Raw genomic sequence first — 17,617 nt, 5'->3', positions numbered from 1 at the left:
TCAAAACTTTGTACTTATCTTGTCTTGATGAAAACATTCTTTTATGATTTCAGAATGTTTGTGTAACCAGCTGTCAATTTATTATTTAGATTTTAAAAGTTAGGTCCAGCACCAAAACGAGGCGCCTGATTGTCCGTTCGGATATTCCACGAAAATAAATTCTTTGAAAATGTCTCACTCTCGACAGAAAGCAGCCAGGATGTTCCCGTTCGGTGAGCGTTCAAATGGAAGTATGCTTGTACTGTATGTGTGTGTGTGTGTGTGTGTGTGTGTGTGTGTGTGTGTGTGTGTGTGTGTGTGTGTGTGTGTGTTTGTTTGTGTGTTTGCGTGCGTGTGTGTGTATGTGGGTGTGTGGGTGAGGGGGGGATTCAGAGTGCTGACTGAAATTCATTTAATAGGTTAAAAAAGTTAAATGAACACTATCCATAACATAGGGATTCAAAGCACTGACAGAAATACAGATACAAGGTTAAAACAAAAACTATTTATAAAATGAACACTTTGATAAAATCGGGGATTCAAAGCACTGGCTCACCTGAACGCATCGGCGAGCACCATACCAGGACAGTCGGAGAGTTTGGAGTACTCAAGATCCACAATGGTAGAACTGGCTTGGTGCAGGCACAAGGCTAAAAAGAAGAGGAACACGACAGTGGCTTTCTCCTTGCTAAATGTGGCTGACATTTTGTCCTCACTCCTCATTCCTGCAATCACAGAAACAAGTGGAAGGCATCATGGTCCACTGGAAGAGAAACACTGACTCAAGACTGGCGCTAACCGTCCTCCCGCCTAAAGAATTCACGCACCAACTGATGCAGATTGGATTGGATAAGATTTACAGTCCAGTGAGGTTACCCTCATGGAAATTCGGGCTGCTTTCTCCCCGGGGAAAGCGAGCTGCCATACACACGGCGCTACCCATATTTTTTTTTTTCCTGCATGCGTGTATTCATGTTTCCTGAGACTTGATGCCGTGTGAGATGGAATTTTTTTACTTTATTCCAAGTCCCACGGGTATTTGATGGACATTTTTATCTATGCCTATACAATTTTGCCAGGAAAGACCCTTTTGTCAATCGTGGGATCTTTAACGTGCACACCCCAATGTAGTGTACACGAAGGGACCTCGGTTTTTCGTCTCATCCGAAAGACTAGCACTTGAACCCACCACCTAGGTTAGGAAAGGGGGGAGAAAATTGCGGCCTGACCCAGGCCTGAACACGCAACCTCTCGCTTCCGAGCGCAAGTGCGTTACCACTCGGCCACCCAGTCCACCAGATACCAGAGATACTGTGTACTGTGCGACATTCTTGTCGATCTCAAGGAGTTTCTTGATGATGGTGATGACGACGACGATGATAATGATGATGATGATGACGATTATGATGATGATGATGATGATGATGATGATGATGACGACGACGATGACGATGATGATGATGATGATGATGATGATGATGATGATGATGATGATGATGATGATGATGATGATGATGATTAGTGGAACCTCCCGTAACGACCTCTCCCAAGAACGACCCCCTCCTTTTGCCGACCGAATTTATCGGCACGGATGACTTTCACACTGTAACTAACCTTCCAAGAACGACACCCTCCTCTTCAGACGACCGACCTTCCAACATAGGGTGAATACCGACTTCATTACGTTATTAATAGATTTGGTTTATTGAGACAAATTTTTCAGCCGTTACCGCCTTATGTTGTACTGTCATGCAGGAACACCACTATAAGCTTCTAGCTTGTTGCTGTTTCTGTGAACTTTGTATACATGTCATGATTGTAACCTTTGTTAAAATAAACTTAAGTTTAATACCGACTTTGACCTTTTTACTAGTGAGTGTCAAAGTTCGTAATTACCCAGCACACGCGGAACACGCACGACATTAGTCACGCATCAAGAGTCAGGGGTGGTAGTCTGAAGACGACGACGAGGACGACGACGATGATGATGATGATGATGATGATGATGATGATGATGATGATGATGATGATGATGATGATGATGATGATGATGATGATGATGATGATGATGATGAGGAGGAGGAGGAGGAGGAGGAGGAGGAGTACATGTATTTTCAAAGTCGAACCACAGGAGCTTGTATAAGAGTGCCTGGTCTGGAACAGTCGATCGAAGTATCGTCGCCTGTTGCCTTCTACTGTAGAAGTAATGACGTACTACATGGGTGCAAGCTGATTTAAGTAACCGAGGAGCACTAACGATGAACCTATTCAGCAGTTTACTTTAGAAGGGAGCATTAGAATGGAGAATCTTTAAAACAAAAATTTAAACTAGTACTTTTACGCAACCAAGCACGCTCACACACACGCACTCATAGAAGGATACAACACACTAACTCACACCCACACACACACACCCATACACACATACAGACCCACACACACACACACACACACACCATCACAACCACAACCATAAAATTCATGTGACAAGAAGTTCCTTTTGGGTGTCAAAAACCGAAGGCAAGTTTTTTAATTTCATAGGGACAAAAATCACATATTATTTAAGAACACTTGGGGTTTACCAAATTTAAAACTAGCACCCCTATTACACAATAACAACAATACGTTTTCCATATAAGGTACACATAACATTTCACAGAACGTATACATAATCCTTCGGTACAAAAAAGCGCAGCCAGCTATAACAAACAAGGGAGGTGGATGGGGCAAAGGCGGTAAGAGCTAGTGAAGAGCGCTACTGCGACGCGGGCGCAGGTAAAAAGCCAAGTGAGCGGCCCACTGCTGGTCAGTCAAACATACCTGACATCAGCTCACAATTTAAGACAAAAATGCACCATAAAAAGCATGCAGACCGAGGGGTTGTGACTGGTGGTACCCACCAGCCACAGGCACAGTAAAACAAGTGTTTAAATTATAGTTATACTAAATAACACACAAAAAATAAAAAAGGTCTCACAATAAAATCTTGTATCAATATAGCTCTCCAGGGTTAATAAATCATAGCATTGAACCATCCGATCTGTTACTGTAGGGGTAGCCAAGCAATATCATATTGAGCGAGTTTTCGCGAGGAACAGGGTTGAGCTACGGTAGGGTCACTGCGCATGTCTGGTTTTTTTCTTCGCGGAAACGCTGTTGGGTTGTGTCCAGTCGCGTCCCTTGCAACAAGATGGCGACAAGCGCGTTACGGATTTACTGTTGTGGAGAGTTGATGGACGACGATGATGAACAAGCAGTACTGTTTTATTGTTGATGTGAATGTAATGCCAAAACATCGAACTATCGATTCGAACGTCAATGAAGAAGTGAGCGTGAAAATCGAGCGCAAAACAGCCGGGTAAAAGTTCAGGGCGCTAAAGTACATTTGAGCCGAAATCGCACCCAAACTCCTGTTGACCTCATTTCTTCCCAAAATAAACATCACTGCTAAAATAAAATGCATTAAAACCAAGACAGTATCCAACCCAGTATCCTTAATTTTTGAAAGGCTAAGTGATTTACAACAAATGTCTTCTCACAATCCGTAACTTTGTCAAAAAATATTTGCAGAAGTTTCTCACCTCGCCTTGGCAGCCATCTTGGAACTGGAGAGACCCTACGCAGGAAGCAAGGTTGAAAGTTGGTTAACCGGTGACGTCACTCCAGTCGTACCGGACCGAGTTTTTGCGACCTCCGGTTCGACTCGAGTCACCTTAGTTGACGCTAAAACTCGCTCAAAATGTATTCCTACCACAGTGTAAGGTCATAGGGTACGATGCTTCCATCGACTGCTTCCGGCCTCGCAATTTCATTAAAGATCGTGTTGTCAAATACTTTTTGACTCATGTTAGTATGATCTGATGAAAGTGGGTCCATGTTAAGACAAACGGTGTCTGTCTGTCAGTGTGTGTGTTTGTGTATGTATGTATGTATGTATGTGTGTGTGTGTGTGTGTGTGTGTGTGTGTGTGTGTGCGTGTGTGTCTGTGTGTGTTGTGTGTGTGTGTGTGTTGTGTGTGTGTGTGCGCCCGCGTGCATATGTGTGTTTGTGCGTGCGTCCGTGTGTGCGTGCGTGCGTGTGTGTGTGTGTGGGTGTGTGCGTGTGTGTGTACGTGCGTGCGTGTGTGTGTGTGTGTGTGTGTGTGTGTGTGTGTGTGTGTGTATGTATATGTGTGCGCGCGCGCGTGTGTGGGTGTATGTGTGTGTGTGTGTCGGTGGGTGTCTCGGTGTGTGTGTATTTGTGTGTGTTTTGGTGCGTGTGTGAGTGTGTGTGTGTGTGTGTGTGTGTGTGTGTGTGTGTGTGTGTGTGTGTGTGTGTGTGGATGTACGTGTATGCGTGCGTGCGTGCGTGCGTGCGTTTGTACCCAAAAACTAACCTTCCGGAGAGTTCGGGAGAGTTGCCGAACGACCTAGCCTAAATACAAGACATCACAGACTTCGAGAACATTTTGGAGCGTTGCCAAGCCACATACAATGGACAAAGACACAACCTTCCTGAAGGGATAAAATCCCCAGGAATAATTATCTACTTTTTCGTTTGCTGGTAACTCTCTGTTGGGCGGGGATATAGCTCAGTTGGTAGCGCGCTGGATTTGTATTCAGTTGGCCGCTGTCAGCGTGAGTTCGATCCCAGGTTCGGCGGAAATTTATTTCACAGAGTCAACTTTGTGTGCAGACTCTCTTCGGTGTCCGAACCTCCCCCCGTGTACACTACATTGGGCGTGCACGTTAAAGATCCCACGATTGACAAAAGGGTCTTTCCTGGCAAAATTGCTTAGGCACAGTTAATAATTGTCTACCTATACCCGTGTAACTTGGAATAATAGGCCGTGAAAGGTAAATATGCGCCGAAATGGCTGCAATCTACTGGCCGTATAAAATTTCATCTCACACGGCATCACTGCAGAGCGCCTAGAACTGTACCCACGGAATATGCGCGATATAAGACTCATTGATTGATTGATTGATTGACATTACTCGTATGGGATGTGAAAAGTAAGCCACCAGGATACACGCACAGGAAAGCAGGGGAGAGAAACATCATATGTAAATTAAAGAGCGAGCAGCAAATGAATACAGTGGAACCCCCTTTTTAAGACCCTCAACAATCTGAATAAGCAACGTCTTAAAAGGGAGAAAGTCTTAAAAGAGGAGTTCCACTGTATAACGCGTAAACGTTATAACAATATATAAACCTTTAAATGTGGGGAAGAAACAACAAAATAAAAACACATCTCTGTTTCACGGCGAAGGCGGGTCGATGATCAGCACGTCGGACCCTAACAAGTTATTGTTAATCTTCATTGGCTGTTGTTTTGCTTAGATATTATAAATAATCAATGGTCCGTTCCTGAGATGAATTGATACCCTTTTTATTTATTTTTTATTTTTTTGTTTTTAATCTCAGTTGCATGCAGGTGGCTGCTACCGCATTTTAGGTGGGTTTTTTCTCTCTCACATTTGTTTTTTTAAGCGGGAAGCATCCTTCTTCATGGTTATTTATTTAATTTTGTTAATCAAATGTTTACATGTTTAAGTTAACAAACTTTATCAATAAACTAATATCATGTTAACCAAAGATTTAAAAAACAAAACCATTCCAGCCTAAAAAAATTAAAAAATTAAAACAATTTTGCTATTATAACGTACTCTTTTGCACATGAAGAAAATAAACAAAAATAAACAAATGCCAAAGAGTAAAAAACAAATTACGGGCAGATGGAGATTTAACCTCGACTCACACACGCATCAGGCGCACGAGAGAACCGTTCGACCACGGAATCAGTTAAAAATAAACGGACACTGTAATGTATTAAAGAAGACGCTAGCACGCTTTCACCACAAGCCGGTATGATCGAGCATCGGTTGAAATCTTTCGCGAGCAGTAGCTCGTATTTGTCCGCAATGCATTGGTGCTTAAATCACACCAATGTGTGTCCATGAGGGACATAAATCTACAAACAATATTTTAACAAGATTTATTCAAAATTGACGGTTTTAGAGGAGGGGGATGGGTCCTTTAACTTTACAGCTCGGAGAGACCCGGGTAAGTCTTTACCGGGGTATCATGAATAACACTTAGCGGACTTATCGAGCGGAAGTGGTTTTACAGGCCGGTATATGAGTTGCAGCTGTCTCAAGAATACGAGCCCTGATCTACATACCACACACGACACAAACCAGTCACCTGTCTTTACCCCCCCCCCCCCCCCCAAAAAAAAAACCCACCACCCGTTTTCTTTGGATACACACTTTAACTACATACGTGCCGACGAAATGTTGATCATTGCTTCAATATTTTGAAGCTGTTGCTTGGATAATAACCAGGTAAAATTAGTATTTCGGTGTTCAGTCAAATGTTAAAGTTTCTACCACTGTCAGACATACAAACATACATACATACGCACGCACGCACAGACAGACAAAAGTTAGCATCGCATAGTCTACACTTACGTGAGCCAAAAAAATATCAATTACGCCATTTTTTTCAATTGCTCAAAACAGAAGTAGAGGTTACATGCCAAGTCTCAGTGATTGTTAAAAATAATGGTCGAAGTTAGCGGATCATGAAAAATGCGAGCTTCAGCGAGCTTTTTCATGACCGCGAACTGAGACCATTATTTTTAATAATCACTGAGACGAGGTATGTAACCTCTTTATTCCTCCTTTCTTCAGTTATTCAAAGAAAAGAGGAGTTTTTGTGCGAAAGTTTGATCGAATCCGATTCACTCAGTCTACCTGCGCAGGCGATTGAATAATGCGCGGTTGTATAGTTCAGGGAAAATCATTCAATTCTGTCAACACTTCTTGTCAGTTTCCCTGTTTTGGACTAAAATCAAGTACACAGTTATGTTGTTATTCTGCTGTGGCGGTAAAGGCAGATAGTGTGTGTTCTGTTCATGTTTTGGTATCGCTCAGGAAATGTTCTTTCTTCGAATGGGACTAGCAGACGAACTTTTGCACCCGAGTTCCAACGTTAAAAACAGTATGAAGTTCAGTTTTCTGGGGCAAAATAATGTATGAAACCGCTGTATGTTTTTTAAATTGATGAGATGTGTGCACTTGGTTGCGTGTGATCTGTTTATAAAATGAAATATTGTCGAAAACTAACCGTCGCATAGCAGTCTTTTGTCCAAGCAACTCAGTTCAGAAAATGTGGAAGGGGAACTACTCTTATCGCTAGACAGAGTACGAGAGTTACTTGCCTTGGAAGTTTGCTTGCACTCATAAGAGATCTAAAGCGAGTTTCTCTGCACTAATCGTTAGATTTGGATTTAGAAAACAACCAAACTCATGAATTTTATTTGGAGAATAATGTGTTCAAGCCTGTAGTTGCTAGTTTAAATGCACTATGTTTGTATTGTTTGGTCTAGAGATGTATATTTCGTACTTTAGAGCTTTCGGAACTTTTCAATCGCTAAAGTAGTTCCCTCAAAGTCTAGCTCATCAACCTGTGAGCTATCGAGGATTCAGGCCCGTTGTTGGGTAAGTGATTTTGGTTGTTGGGTAAGTTACCGAAAAATAACTAGCCCTACACGTTTACAGAGAGAAAGAAGCAGAGGGAGGAATAAGAACAAAACAACAACCCTTTAGAATCAACATTTTAAACAAGGTAAAATAGGAGCAAGAATAAACAAGTCGCGTAAGGCGAAATAACAACATTTAGTCAAGTTGTCGAACTCACAGAATGAAACTGAAGGCAATGCTTTTTTCACTAAGACCGCATACTCGTAGTTTCGTCAATCCACCGCTCGTGGCAAAGGCCGTGAAATCGACAAGCCAGAATAGTGCGGTAGTGGTCGCGCTGAGCAGGATAACACGCTTTTCTGTATCTCTATTCTTTTTAGCTTACTGAGTTTGTTTTTAATCCAAACATATCATATCTATATGTTTTTGGAATCAGGGACCGACAAGGAATAAGATAAAATTGTTTTTAAATCGATTTCGGAAAATTCATTTTAATCATAATTTTCATATTTTTAATTTTCAGAGCTTGTTTGTAATCCAAATATAATGTATGTATATGTTTTTGGAATCAGAAAATGACGAAGAATAAAATGAAATAGTTTTTGGATCGTTTAATAAAAAAATAATTTGAATTACAAGTTTCAGATTTTTAATGACCAAACTCATTCATTTGTTTTTAAGCCACCAAGCTGAAATTCAATACCAAAGTCCGGTCTTTGTCGAAGATTGCTTTGCCAAAATGTCAATCAATTTGATTGAAAAATGAGGGTGTGACAGTGCCGCCTCAACTTTTACAAAAAGCCGGATATGACGTCATCAAAGGTATTTATCGAAAAAAATCAAAAAAGTCCGGGGATATCATTCCCAGGAACTCTCATGTCAAATTTCATAAAAATCGGTCCAGTAGTTTAGTCTGAATCGCTCTACACACACACACACACACACACACACACACACACACACACACACACACACACACACACACACACACACATACACCACGACCCTCGTCTCGATTCCCCCTCTATGTTAAAACATTTAGTCAAAACTTGACTAAATGTAAAAAGGAACTTTGAAAGCCAGCATGCAACAACATTCAGTGCTGGTGTACCAGTTCTTGGAATCTAAAGTTTGACGCAAGAATCAGACGTGACTTGAATTCCATCTTGGTGAATGTCTGATTTAAACAATTCCAAACAATGCCTGCCCCGCTCACGAACTTGATGACCAAAATTCGCAACACTGCTTAACGCCGTAAGACGACAATTAATCCTCCGTAATGAAAGCCTGGGGGATTATGTTTCATGTTTATTCCAATTGGAAAAGACCCCCCCCCCCCCCCCCCCAAGAAAACTTGGCTTGAAGTGCAACTTACAGGTACAGTCCCAACAGTTAAGATAAGATAAGATAAGATGGACTGGGTGGCCGAGTGGTAACGCACTTGCGCTCAGAAGCGAGAGGTTGCGAGTTCGACCCTGGGTCATGGCGTTAGCAATTTTCTCCCCCCTTTCCTGACCTAGGCGGTGGGTTCAAGTGCTAGTCTTTCGGATGAGACGAAAAACCGAGGTCCCTTCGTGTACACTACATTGGGGTTTGCACGTTAAAGATCCCACGATTGACAAAAGGGTCTTTCCTGGCAAAATTGTATAGGCATAGATAAAAATGTCCACCAAAATACCCGTGTGACTTGGAATAATAGGCCGTGAAAAGTAGGATATGCGCCGAAATGGCTGCGATCTGCTGGCCGATGTGAATGCGTGATGTATTGTGTAAAAAAAATCCATCTCACACGGCATAAATAAATCCCTGCGCCTTGAATATGTGCGCGATATAAATTGCATAAAATAAAAATAAAAATAATAAAAAAATAAATCCCTGCGCTTAGAACTGTACCCACGGAATACGCGCGATATAAGCCTCATATTGATTGATTGAAGATAAGAACACTTTAATGTCCATTTTCATTGTACATAAACATGAGAAAAAAAATTTGGCACCACATCGCATCGCATCCCAGTTCTACTGGCAAAAGTAGCACACATGGTAAATACTAGGGTTTTGCTTATATAAGTATTATGCTTGAGTACCGATCCTCAGTGCCAGATATTGTATATATGTCACGATATTAACTTTAATAAAGTTCTGCTTAAATCAAAAACTAGTGTTCAAACTGTGTTCTAAATTGCTTGCACAGAAATTGTGTTCAAAAGGGGAACACTTGCTAGTGTTCCATTTGGGCATATTCATAAAATCTTCACCCCGGTTGCTTTAACTGTATGCAGAGTCGTAGTTTATTTTTTAATAAACTTCGCATATTGACAAAGGTGAGGGTTATAAAATTCAGTCAACAACAAAAGCAAAAAATATCAATTCTGCATAGAAAACAGCCAGGCTGTTAAAACTTTTAGTATAAGCGTCCAGGTCAAAAGATGGGGTTTTCTCGTGTGAACGTCCGTTCGGGTCTACAGAAAATATCTTTGACCTTTAAATTGCTCAAGATTGTTGAATGACATTTTATGTGTCGATGAAATATCACAATCGCAAGCAAAGGCACATTGTTTCGTATTATGGATCTTCCGTAATTATGGTTACTAAACGTTCATTGAACTCAGGGGCTACCGTATGTGGCTAAGAAATTGAGTTTAATGGCGTAGTATTGTAAGAAAAGGCTGTATTTTCGCGAAAGGTCAAGTTTATTTTCTGAAAGTCTACTTCAAGGGAAGACAAAGAGGGGACGAAGAACAGGTTTATTTGCAGCCATTTTTTTTGTTATCTCTATTTCGTCTTAATGCATGGGGAAACTTTTTTTACGTCTCGGTATTCCAAAAAAGTAATGTAATTAATATACTGTGCACGTATTCGTACACATCATTTATTTATGAATTTATATATTTATTTATTTATTAATTTATTATTTATTTAGTTAGTTATTTAATAAATTATGTATTTATTTTTTTATTTTGAAAGCACATGCTTGAAGTTACTGTGGCAACTGCGATATCAGGCCACTATGAAGAGGGGACACTCGTAATAAAGATAGATAGATAGATAGATAGACAGACAGACAGACAGACAGACAGACAGACAGACAGACAGACAGACAGACAGACAGACAGATAGCTGATAGATAGATAGATAGATAGATTATTTTGATCAATCACTGAATATTCAATCAATCAGTTAATTTATGCAAATGAGATTTAAACAGAAAACTAAAGCTACGGAATTCAAAACAAGTCTCGACAGAACCAGCTTACCTCTCGTTCATGTGCCGTCCAAACAAGAAACCACTGACGATGAAATCTGAAACACGTAGACTGCTACCGTGTTAAAATCAAGAAAGTTAGTTATTGGAATGCGTAATTATTATCAAAAAACAAAAAACACACAAGTACGTCAACCTGACCGTGAAGTGACATACATACACACAGCAGTGAAGCAATCAAAAGAACAAGAACTTGCCCATTGAAACGGCATTGAAGTCAATTTATTTATTTTTTATTTATTTACGAGGATTTATATCGCGCACGTATCTCACCACACAAGGCGACTCAAGGCGCATGTTACCTATTAATGCCGTGTGAGATGGAATTTTTTACACAATATATCACGCATTCACATCGGCCAGTAGATCGACTGCCTTTAGGCGCTGCATGTATCGAGAAGTCTGCGGTTTACTGAGCTAAATGCATGTTCTTTGGATTGTATCATTGTTAGTTGTATGTCCGTCCTCTACAAAGACAGAGGGTCCCGGACAACCATCTAGGTTGAAGGGAAGATTGAAAAACAAAAACCCACACCAACCAACGGTCCAGCACAGCTTGATAGGTTGAAGGGAAGATTGAAAAACAAAAACCCACACCAACCAACGGTCCAGCACAGCTTGATAGGTTGAAGGGAAGATTGAAAAACAAAAACCCACACCAACCAACGGTCCAGCACAGCTTGATAGGTTGAAGGGATGATAAAACCCAAGAACCAACCAACCACTACCAATATCATATGGTCCACGTACTCGTTAGTGTTTTAACTTTGTCTATATAGTAAAACTTTCCAGTAACTAACCTTTTTGACTTTTGATTCATGAACGAAGAAGAAAGTAAACCATCACAGCCGCCGCTCGATGTATGACATGTTTCCAACGCCCTGACCGCACTAGCGCTTTGATCTATCACGCTTCACTGAACAGAAACCGCGAGAAAGAAGCCTTGCTATACTCTAAGCAAAAAGAAAAGAAACCCAAGGATTGGCTTGATTCCAGCTTCGTGGCCACACTGTTGCCGTGATCTATCAAGTTTCAAGTTTTTTATTGGTCCATAACCCATGGGGGCATTTTGAACAATAAATACAATCAATACAATCATGATATATGCTAATATAGTAAATAAAAAAATTTTAAAAAAATTTATGAAAAGCTGTTACAAATTCTATTAATAAAGTCCAAAATATTCTTTAGCAATTTCTTTTTCTTAGTAGCAAACAACTTTTTAAATTTAAGTGCATTAGGTTTTTTCCAATAGTAAGGTGGTAACAACTCAGCTCTTTCTCCCTTGAAAAAATCACAGACAAATAAATAATGGAATTCATCACCTATGTCTTGTGATACACATTTGGTGCAAGTTCTTTCTGACCTCGGGATATTAAGATAACGTTCTTTCTGTTCAGGCAAATTGTTGTTTAATGTTCTAAACTTCATCATTGAAACACATTGCTGATATGGCAGGTGTGTGACATAGTCTTGACTCTTCACATGCAAAAATATCTTTAAACATTCGATAATTCCAAAACATATTTTTTGTTCCAATTTCTGTAAACCATTTATGGATATACTGGTCATACAAGCTTCTTTTTACTTTCTGTTTAACTCATGCGCTTGAGTATTGAACATTTTCTTGAAAAGTCCAAAGGCCAGAGAAACCAATTTCATTTAGGGTTTTTTCAATAAAACATAAATAATTCGATTCAATCATCTTGTTGGTATACAATTTATAAGTAAAGCAATACACAATACTTGAAAATTTATTTTTATGAATAGGACTAATCAGTTTATATACCAATAGCAAAGCATTCTACATTTCATATTAACATCTAGTGGATATCTTCCAAGTTCACCAGATATCATAGCATTTGGAGTTGATTTTTTTAGTTTGAAAACAATTTTATAAAAACGCAATTGAAGTTTAGTAGCAAGTCCACAGGAACCAAAACCCCATACTTCACATCCGTATAGTAAAATTGGAGCAATCATTTTATCGAACAGGTCAACTTGTATGTCCACAGGCAGTGACAATTGTCTTCAAGTACGCAAAAGAACAAACATTGCCCTTGAGGCACGATCATATAGATTCTTCTGTGCGACTGAAAATTTATTATTATAATTAATCTTAATGTCCACGTACATTACATCAAACACTACTTCGATTAAATTGTCATTATACGTAAACAATGGTTTATTTCTAATTTTACCTCTGGAAAAAACTATAACTTTCGTTTTGTTTACATTAATATTTAGACGCCATTTTAAACAGTATTCGTGCATTTTGTTCAAACATTCTTGCAGGTTTTTTTCAAACTCTGAGCAGATCACAGTATCATCCGCATACAGTAATAAAAACATTTGAAACAAAGCATTTACATCAGTATCATCCATTCCAACCACAATCGCCTCTCTTGACATAGATTGTAAACCATTACTGTTTTCCAACAGAAAAGGCTTTAGATCATTTAAAAATAGAGCAAAAAACAGCGGTGACAGGTTTTCCCCTTGTCTAACTCCACACAAACTGGGAAAATATCCAGAACACTCACTATTAACTTTAACGCAAGACTTGGCATTTTCGTACATATTTCTTACAGTTTTTAAAAACTTCCCATTAACATCAGAACTAACTAATTTCTCCCATAAAAATGCACGGTGAACTTTATCAAACACTTTTTCATAGTCTACAAATGCACAAAACAGTCGCTTCTTTTTGTTGAGAAAAAATTTTAATATACAATGCAAAGTAAAAACATGGTCTAGGGTTGAAAAACCTGTGCGGAAACCTGTTTGTTCTTGACCTAATTTATTATTACTCTCCAAAAAGTTTGATAACCTAGCATTTAGAATTGCACTGAAAAGTTTTCCGAAGCAACTGAGTATAGTAATTCCTCTATAATTTGTGGGGTCAGCTTGGGAGCCTTTATTTTTGTACAATGGAATAATTTCACCTACAGCCCATTGTGTTGGAACCTTTCCTGACTGCAAAACAACATTAAACAACAATACATAAATATCAATCATTCGATCATGTGACGCTTTTAAATACTCATTAATTATTTTATCCTGACCGCATGCCTTATTGTTTTTCAGCTTGTCTATACATTTGATAACTTCCTTCTTTGTAAAAGGCGCATTAAGAAATTCATTACTTGCTTCATTTAAAGGTTCATTACTGTCATTCATTTCATTTTCATCACACTCTTGTAGATTAGTGAAATGTTCGAAAAACTCCGAACAAGTTGGATAGTTAGTTTTTGAATTATTTTTTTTTATTTTTTTTATTTAGAAGATTCCAGTATGCTTTCGGGTCAGTACTTCTTAACTTTCTCAAAGTTTTAACGAACGCATTATGATACAACTTGCATTCCTTTTTTATTGTCTTTTTGTATTCTTTAAAAGCACTCTTTTTTTCATGTTCATTGAACACATTTTTAAAGCGTCTTGCTTTGTTTTTCGCACGTAAGAATATTTTTCCTTTCTCTTTGCAAATTGCATTAAACCATGGTTGTTGCAGTTTGAATTTCTTTGAACGTGGTTTTTTCAAAAAATTTTGTTCTTTAATTACACCGATTTTCTCAGCAGAACAATTTAAAATATCACAAATCTTATTAGTAACACTATCAACGTCATCTGTTGTCGTACTCTCACTTGTAGCTAGCATATTTTGTCATTTAGTTTCAACAGTATAAATATCATCCTCATTCAGATTAACTACAAAAGCTAACTTGGTCCCATTATTATTATCCCATTTTGGTTTTGTGTACTTAAAAAAACTTAAATGAAATTGGTCTCTCTGGTCTTTGGACTTTTCAAGAAAATGTTCAATACTCAAGCGCATGGTTTAAAACGAAAGTAAAAAGAAGCTTGTATGCCCAGTATATCCATAAATGGTTTACAGAAATTGGAACAAAAAATATGTGTTGGAATTATCGAATGTTTAAAGATATTTTTGCATGTGAAGACTATGTCACACACCTGCCATATCAGCAATGTGTTTCAATGATGAAGTTTAGAACATTAAATAACAATTTGCCTGTACAGAAAGAACGTTATCTTAACATCCCGAGGTCAGAAAGAACTTGCACCAAATGTGTATCACAAGATATAGGTGATGAATTCCATTACTTATTTGTCTGTGATTTTTTCAAAGAAGAAAGAGCTGAGTTGTTACCACCTTACTATTGGAAAAAACCTAATGCACTTAAATTTAAAAAGTTGTTTGCTACTAAGAAAAAGCAATTGCTAAAGAATATCTTGGACTTTATTAATAGAATTTGTAACAGTTTTTGATAATTTTTTTATTATTTTCATTTACTATATTAGTATATATTATGATTGTATTGATTGTATTTATTGTTCAAAATGCCCCCAGGGGTTCTGGACTAATAAAACTTGAACTTGAACTTGAACTTGTTATCCTTTTCTCTACTTTTAGACAGCAAATCTTCATTTTTGTTTTTTTCACATCGTCTGCTAGGCAATCATTAGCGCGTACTTCATTCTGTTTTAGTAAATGCAAAACAACAGGACAGTGTACGTCAGAATACATTTCACAAAATTCCATCACAGAAAAATATTTAACTTTCGAGAACAAATCTTTTGAAAGGATGCAATAATCAACAACGCTCTTATCCTTACATGTGCATTTACCAACCCCTGTATCATCGCTAACTCTACCATTTGCAATAACTAAGCCAGTCATTTTACAAAAATCAATCAATTTAAAACCAAGGTTATTAGTATTATTATCCTGTGATGCCCGCTCACCTATTAGAGTACCAACCTCATCAGAGTCAAACAAGTCATTATCAACAAAACCTTCTGAATGCTGATCATCTTCAAACAACATTTCACTCAGATGACCAGTGCGGGAATTTAAGTCTCCCAGAAGACAAACATAATCATTATCTACCCCAAACTGCATGTACACCTCTTCTAATTCAGCATAAACATCTTTATTATGGTAAGGTGATCCTTCTGGGGGAATATATAAAGCACAGAAAAGGGTGTCACGGCCAAGTATTTTCTTATCTAACTTAAAAAATAGCGCATTCTCACACATTTCTACATCCAAACATCTATACGATATTTTCATCTCTTCTTTTATCTTATGTGACAGCTTTTTTTCTTCAAAAATAGTTATAATATTAGCAAACACTTCCCGTAATAAAACTAATACACCACCGCGCTTTGTTGAATAGAGACCGCGAGAAAAAGAACTTTGGATATATTCTGAGCAAAAAGAAAAGAAACCCACGGATTGGTTTAATCCCAACTTCGTGACCGCGCTGTTGCCTTGATCTATTGCGCTGTGTTGAAAAGAGACCTCGGAAAAAAATAAGTTTTGATAAAATTATACTCTAAATAAAAAGAAAAGAAACTCACGGATTGGTTTAATCCCAACTTCCTGACCGCGCTGTTCCCTTGATATACTCGGAGGCAAAAGAAACGCAAATAAAGGATGCGTTAATTAAACCTTTATGGACTTGAAATAAAAAGAAAATAATGATACTAGCATGTTCTGCACGTGTTGTTTTAGCGGTCTTATCTTGTCAGAACCGTGTTTGCCGTTATCTGGGTCACACGTGAGGTCTTGTTGACGGGGATCCCAAACCGTCATGGGGACCACTTTCAGCACATGCACAATGTGGAAAAGCAGCTTTTCGTGTTCAGAGTGTTCAGGCAAGCTGTACCATACTCACAAAACTGTTACAACATTTATTTCTGCGACACAGGCGCGATGCCGAGACTATCACCAGATCAGCGCCAACAGGCGATCGGGAGACTTGATGCCAGACAATCAGTTCAGCAAGTTGCTAGGGCATTTGGAGTAAATGTCACCACGGTGTATCGCCTGCAGCAACGTTTTCGTGTCAATAACAGTCCCGGAGACTTACCAGGACGTGGCAGACCCCGGGTAACAACAGCCCGACAAGATCGCCATATTGTCCATCAGCACCAGCGAGATGCATTCGAAACTGCCGCCAACACAGCCCGTAACACATTTGGGGTGCATGGACAACCCGTCAGTGCCAGAACTCTACGCCGACGCCTTGGTGGGCAGAACCTGGTAAATCGGCGTCCTGCTCGACGTCCCGTCTTGACAGCTTAGCATCGCCTGAATCGTCTAGCCTGGGCCCAGCAGCATGCCCACTGGCGCCATCGGGACTGGCGGAGGGTTCTTTTTTCGGACGAGAAGCGCTTTTGCCTGGAACCTGGCGATGGGCGTGTCCGGATCTGGCGAAGACCTGGACAGCGGTTTGCTAACAATAACATCCTGCAGCATGATCGATGGGGAGGTGCCAGCGTCATGATATGGGGCGCCATTGGTGTCAATTAGCGAGTGGGACCTGTCGTCTTTCAGAACGTCGGCCAAGGTCGTGGGAATGGTGTCAATGCAGACCGCTACATCAATCAAGTCCTGCGTCCCTATGTGGTTCCATTTGTCCAGAGGTACCAGAACTGCCTGTTCCAGCAAGACAATGCCCGTCCCCATACTGCACGTGCTACCCAGGACAGGTTGCGTCACAACAGCGTGAACATTCTGCCTCATCCTGCTCGATCTCCGGATCTCAACCCAATCGAACACTTTTGGGACATCATGCAAAGAAGGATTAATGCCCTTGCCCGGAGACCCCGCACAGCAGCAGAACTGCGTGCTGCCGTGACCCAGGTGTGGGCTCAGGTCCCTCAGCAGCAAATTAATCACCTCGTCCTCTCCATGTACCGGAGGTGCGCCACAGTCATCAACGCCCAGGGAGGAGCAACACGCTTTTGACTTTCAACAGTCTTCAAACAGTGTTCAGTGGAACATGGCACGTCATGCTTTCATCCCAATACACTTTTCCGTATGGTTTTTGTATCGGTCAATTCGTTTCCTTGTTATTGTTAACCCGAAATAATTAATTCG

General features: G+C 39.6%; 1 protein-coding gene across 1 annotated transcript in view; it reads right to left on the bottom strand.

Moving 5' to 3' along the window:
• The window catches only part of LOC138945993 (ficolin-1-like), a 17,845-nt gene extending 7,081 nt beyond the window's left edge, over positions 1-10,764 (bottom strand). The window contains exons 1-2 of the mRNA XM_070317530.1: positions 10,703-10,764; positions 536-704 (exon numbers count right to left, since the gene is read on the bottom strand). Of these exons, the coding sequence (XP_070173631.1) occupies positions 536-702 (167 nt within the window). The 5' untranslated portion in view covers positions 703-704; positions 10,703-10,764. The remainder of the gene's footprint in view (positions 1-535; positions 705-10,702) is intronic.
• Positions 10,765-17,617: the final 6,853 nt, after the last annotated feature.

The sequence above is a fragment of the Littorina saxatilis genome, linkage group LG13, assembly GCF_037325665.1.
Source record: "Littorina saxatilis isolate snail1 linkage group LG13, US_GU_Lsax_2.0, whole genome shotgun sequence".
In the NCBI taxonomy this organism is placed as follows: domain Eukaryota; kingdom Metazoa; phylum Mollusca; class Gastropoda; order Littorinimorpha; family Littorinidae; genus Littorina; species Littorina saxatilis.
This window is presented reverse-complemented; position numbering and strand designations above follow the sequence as displayed.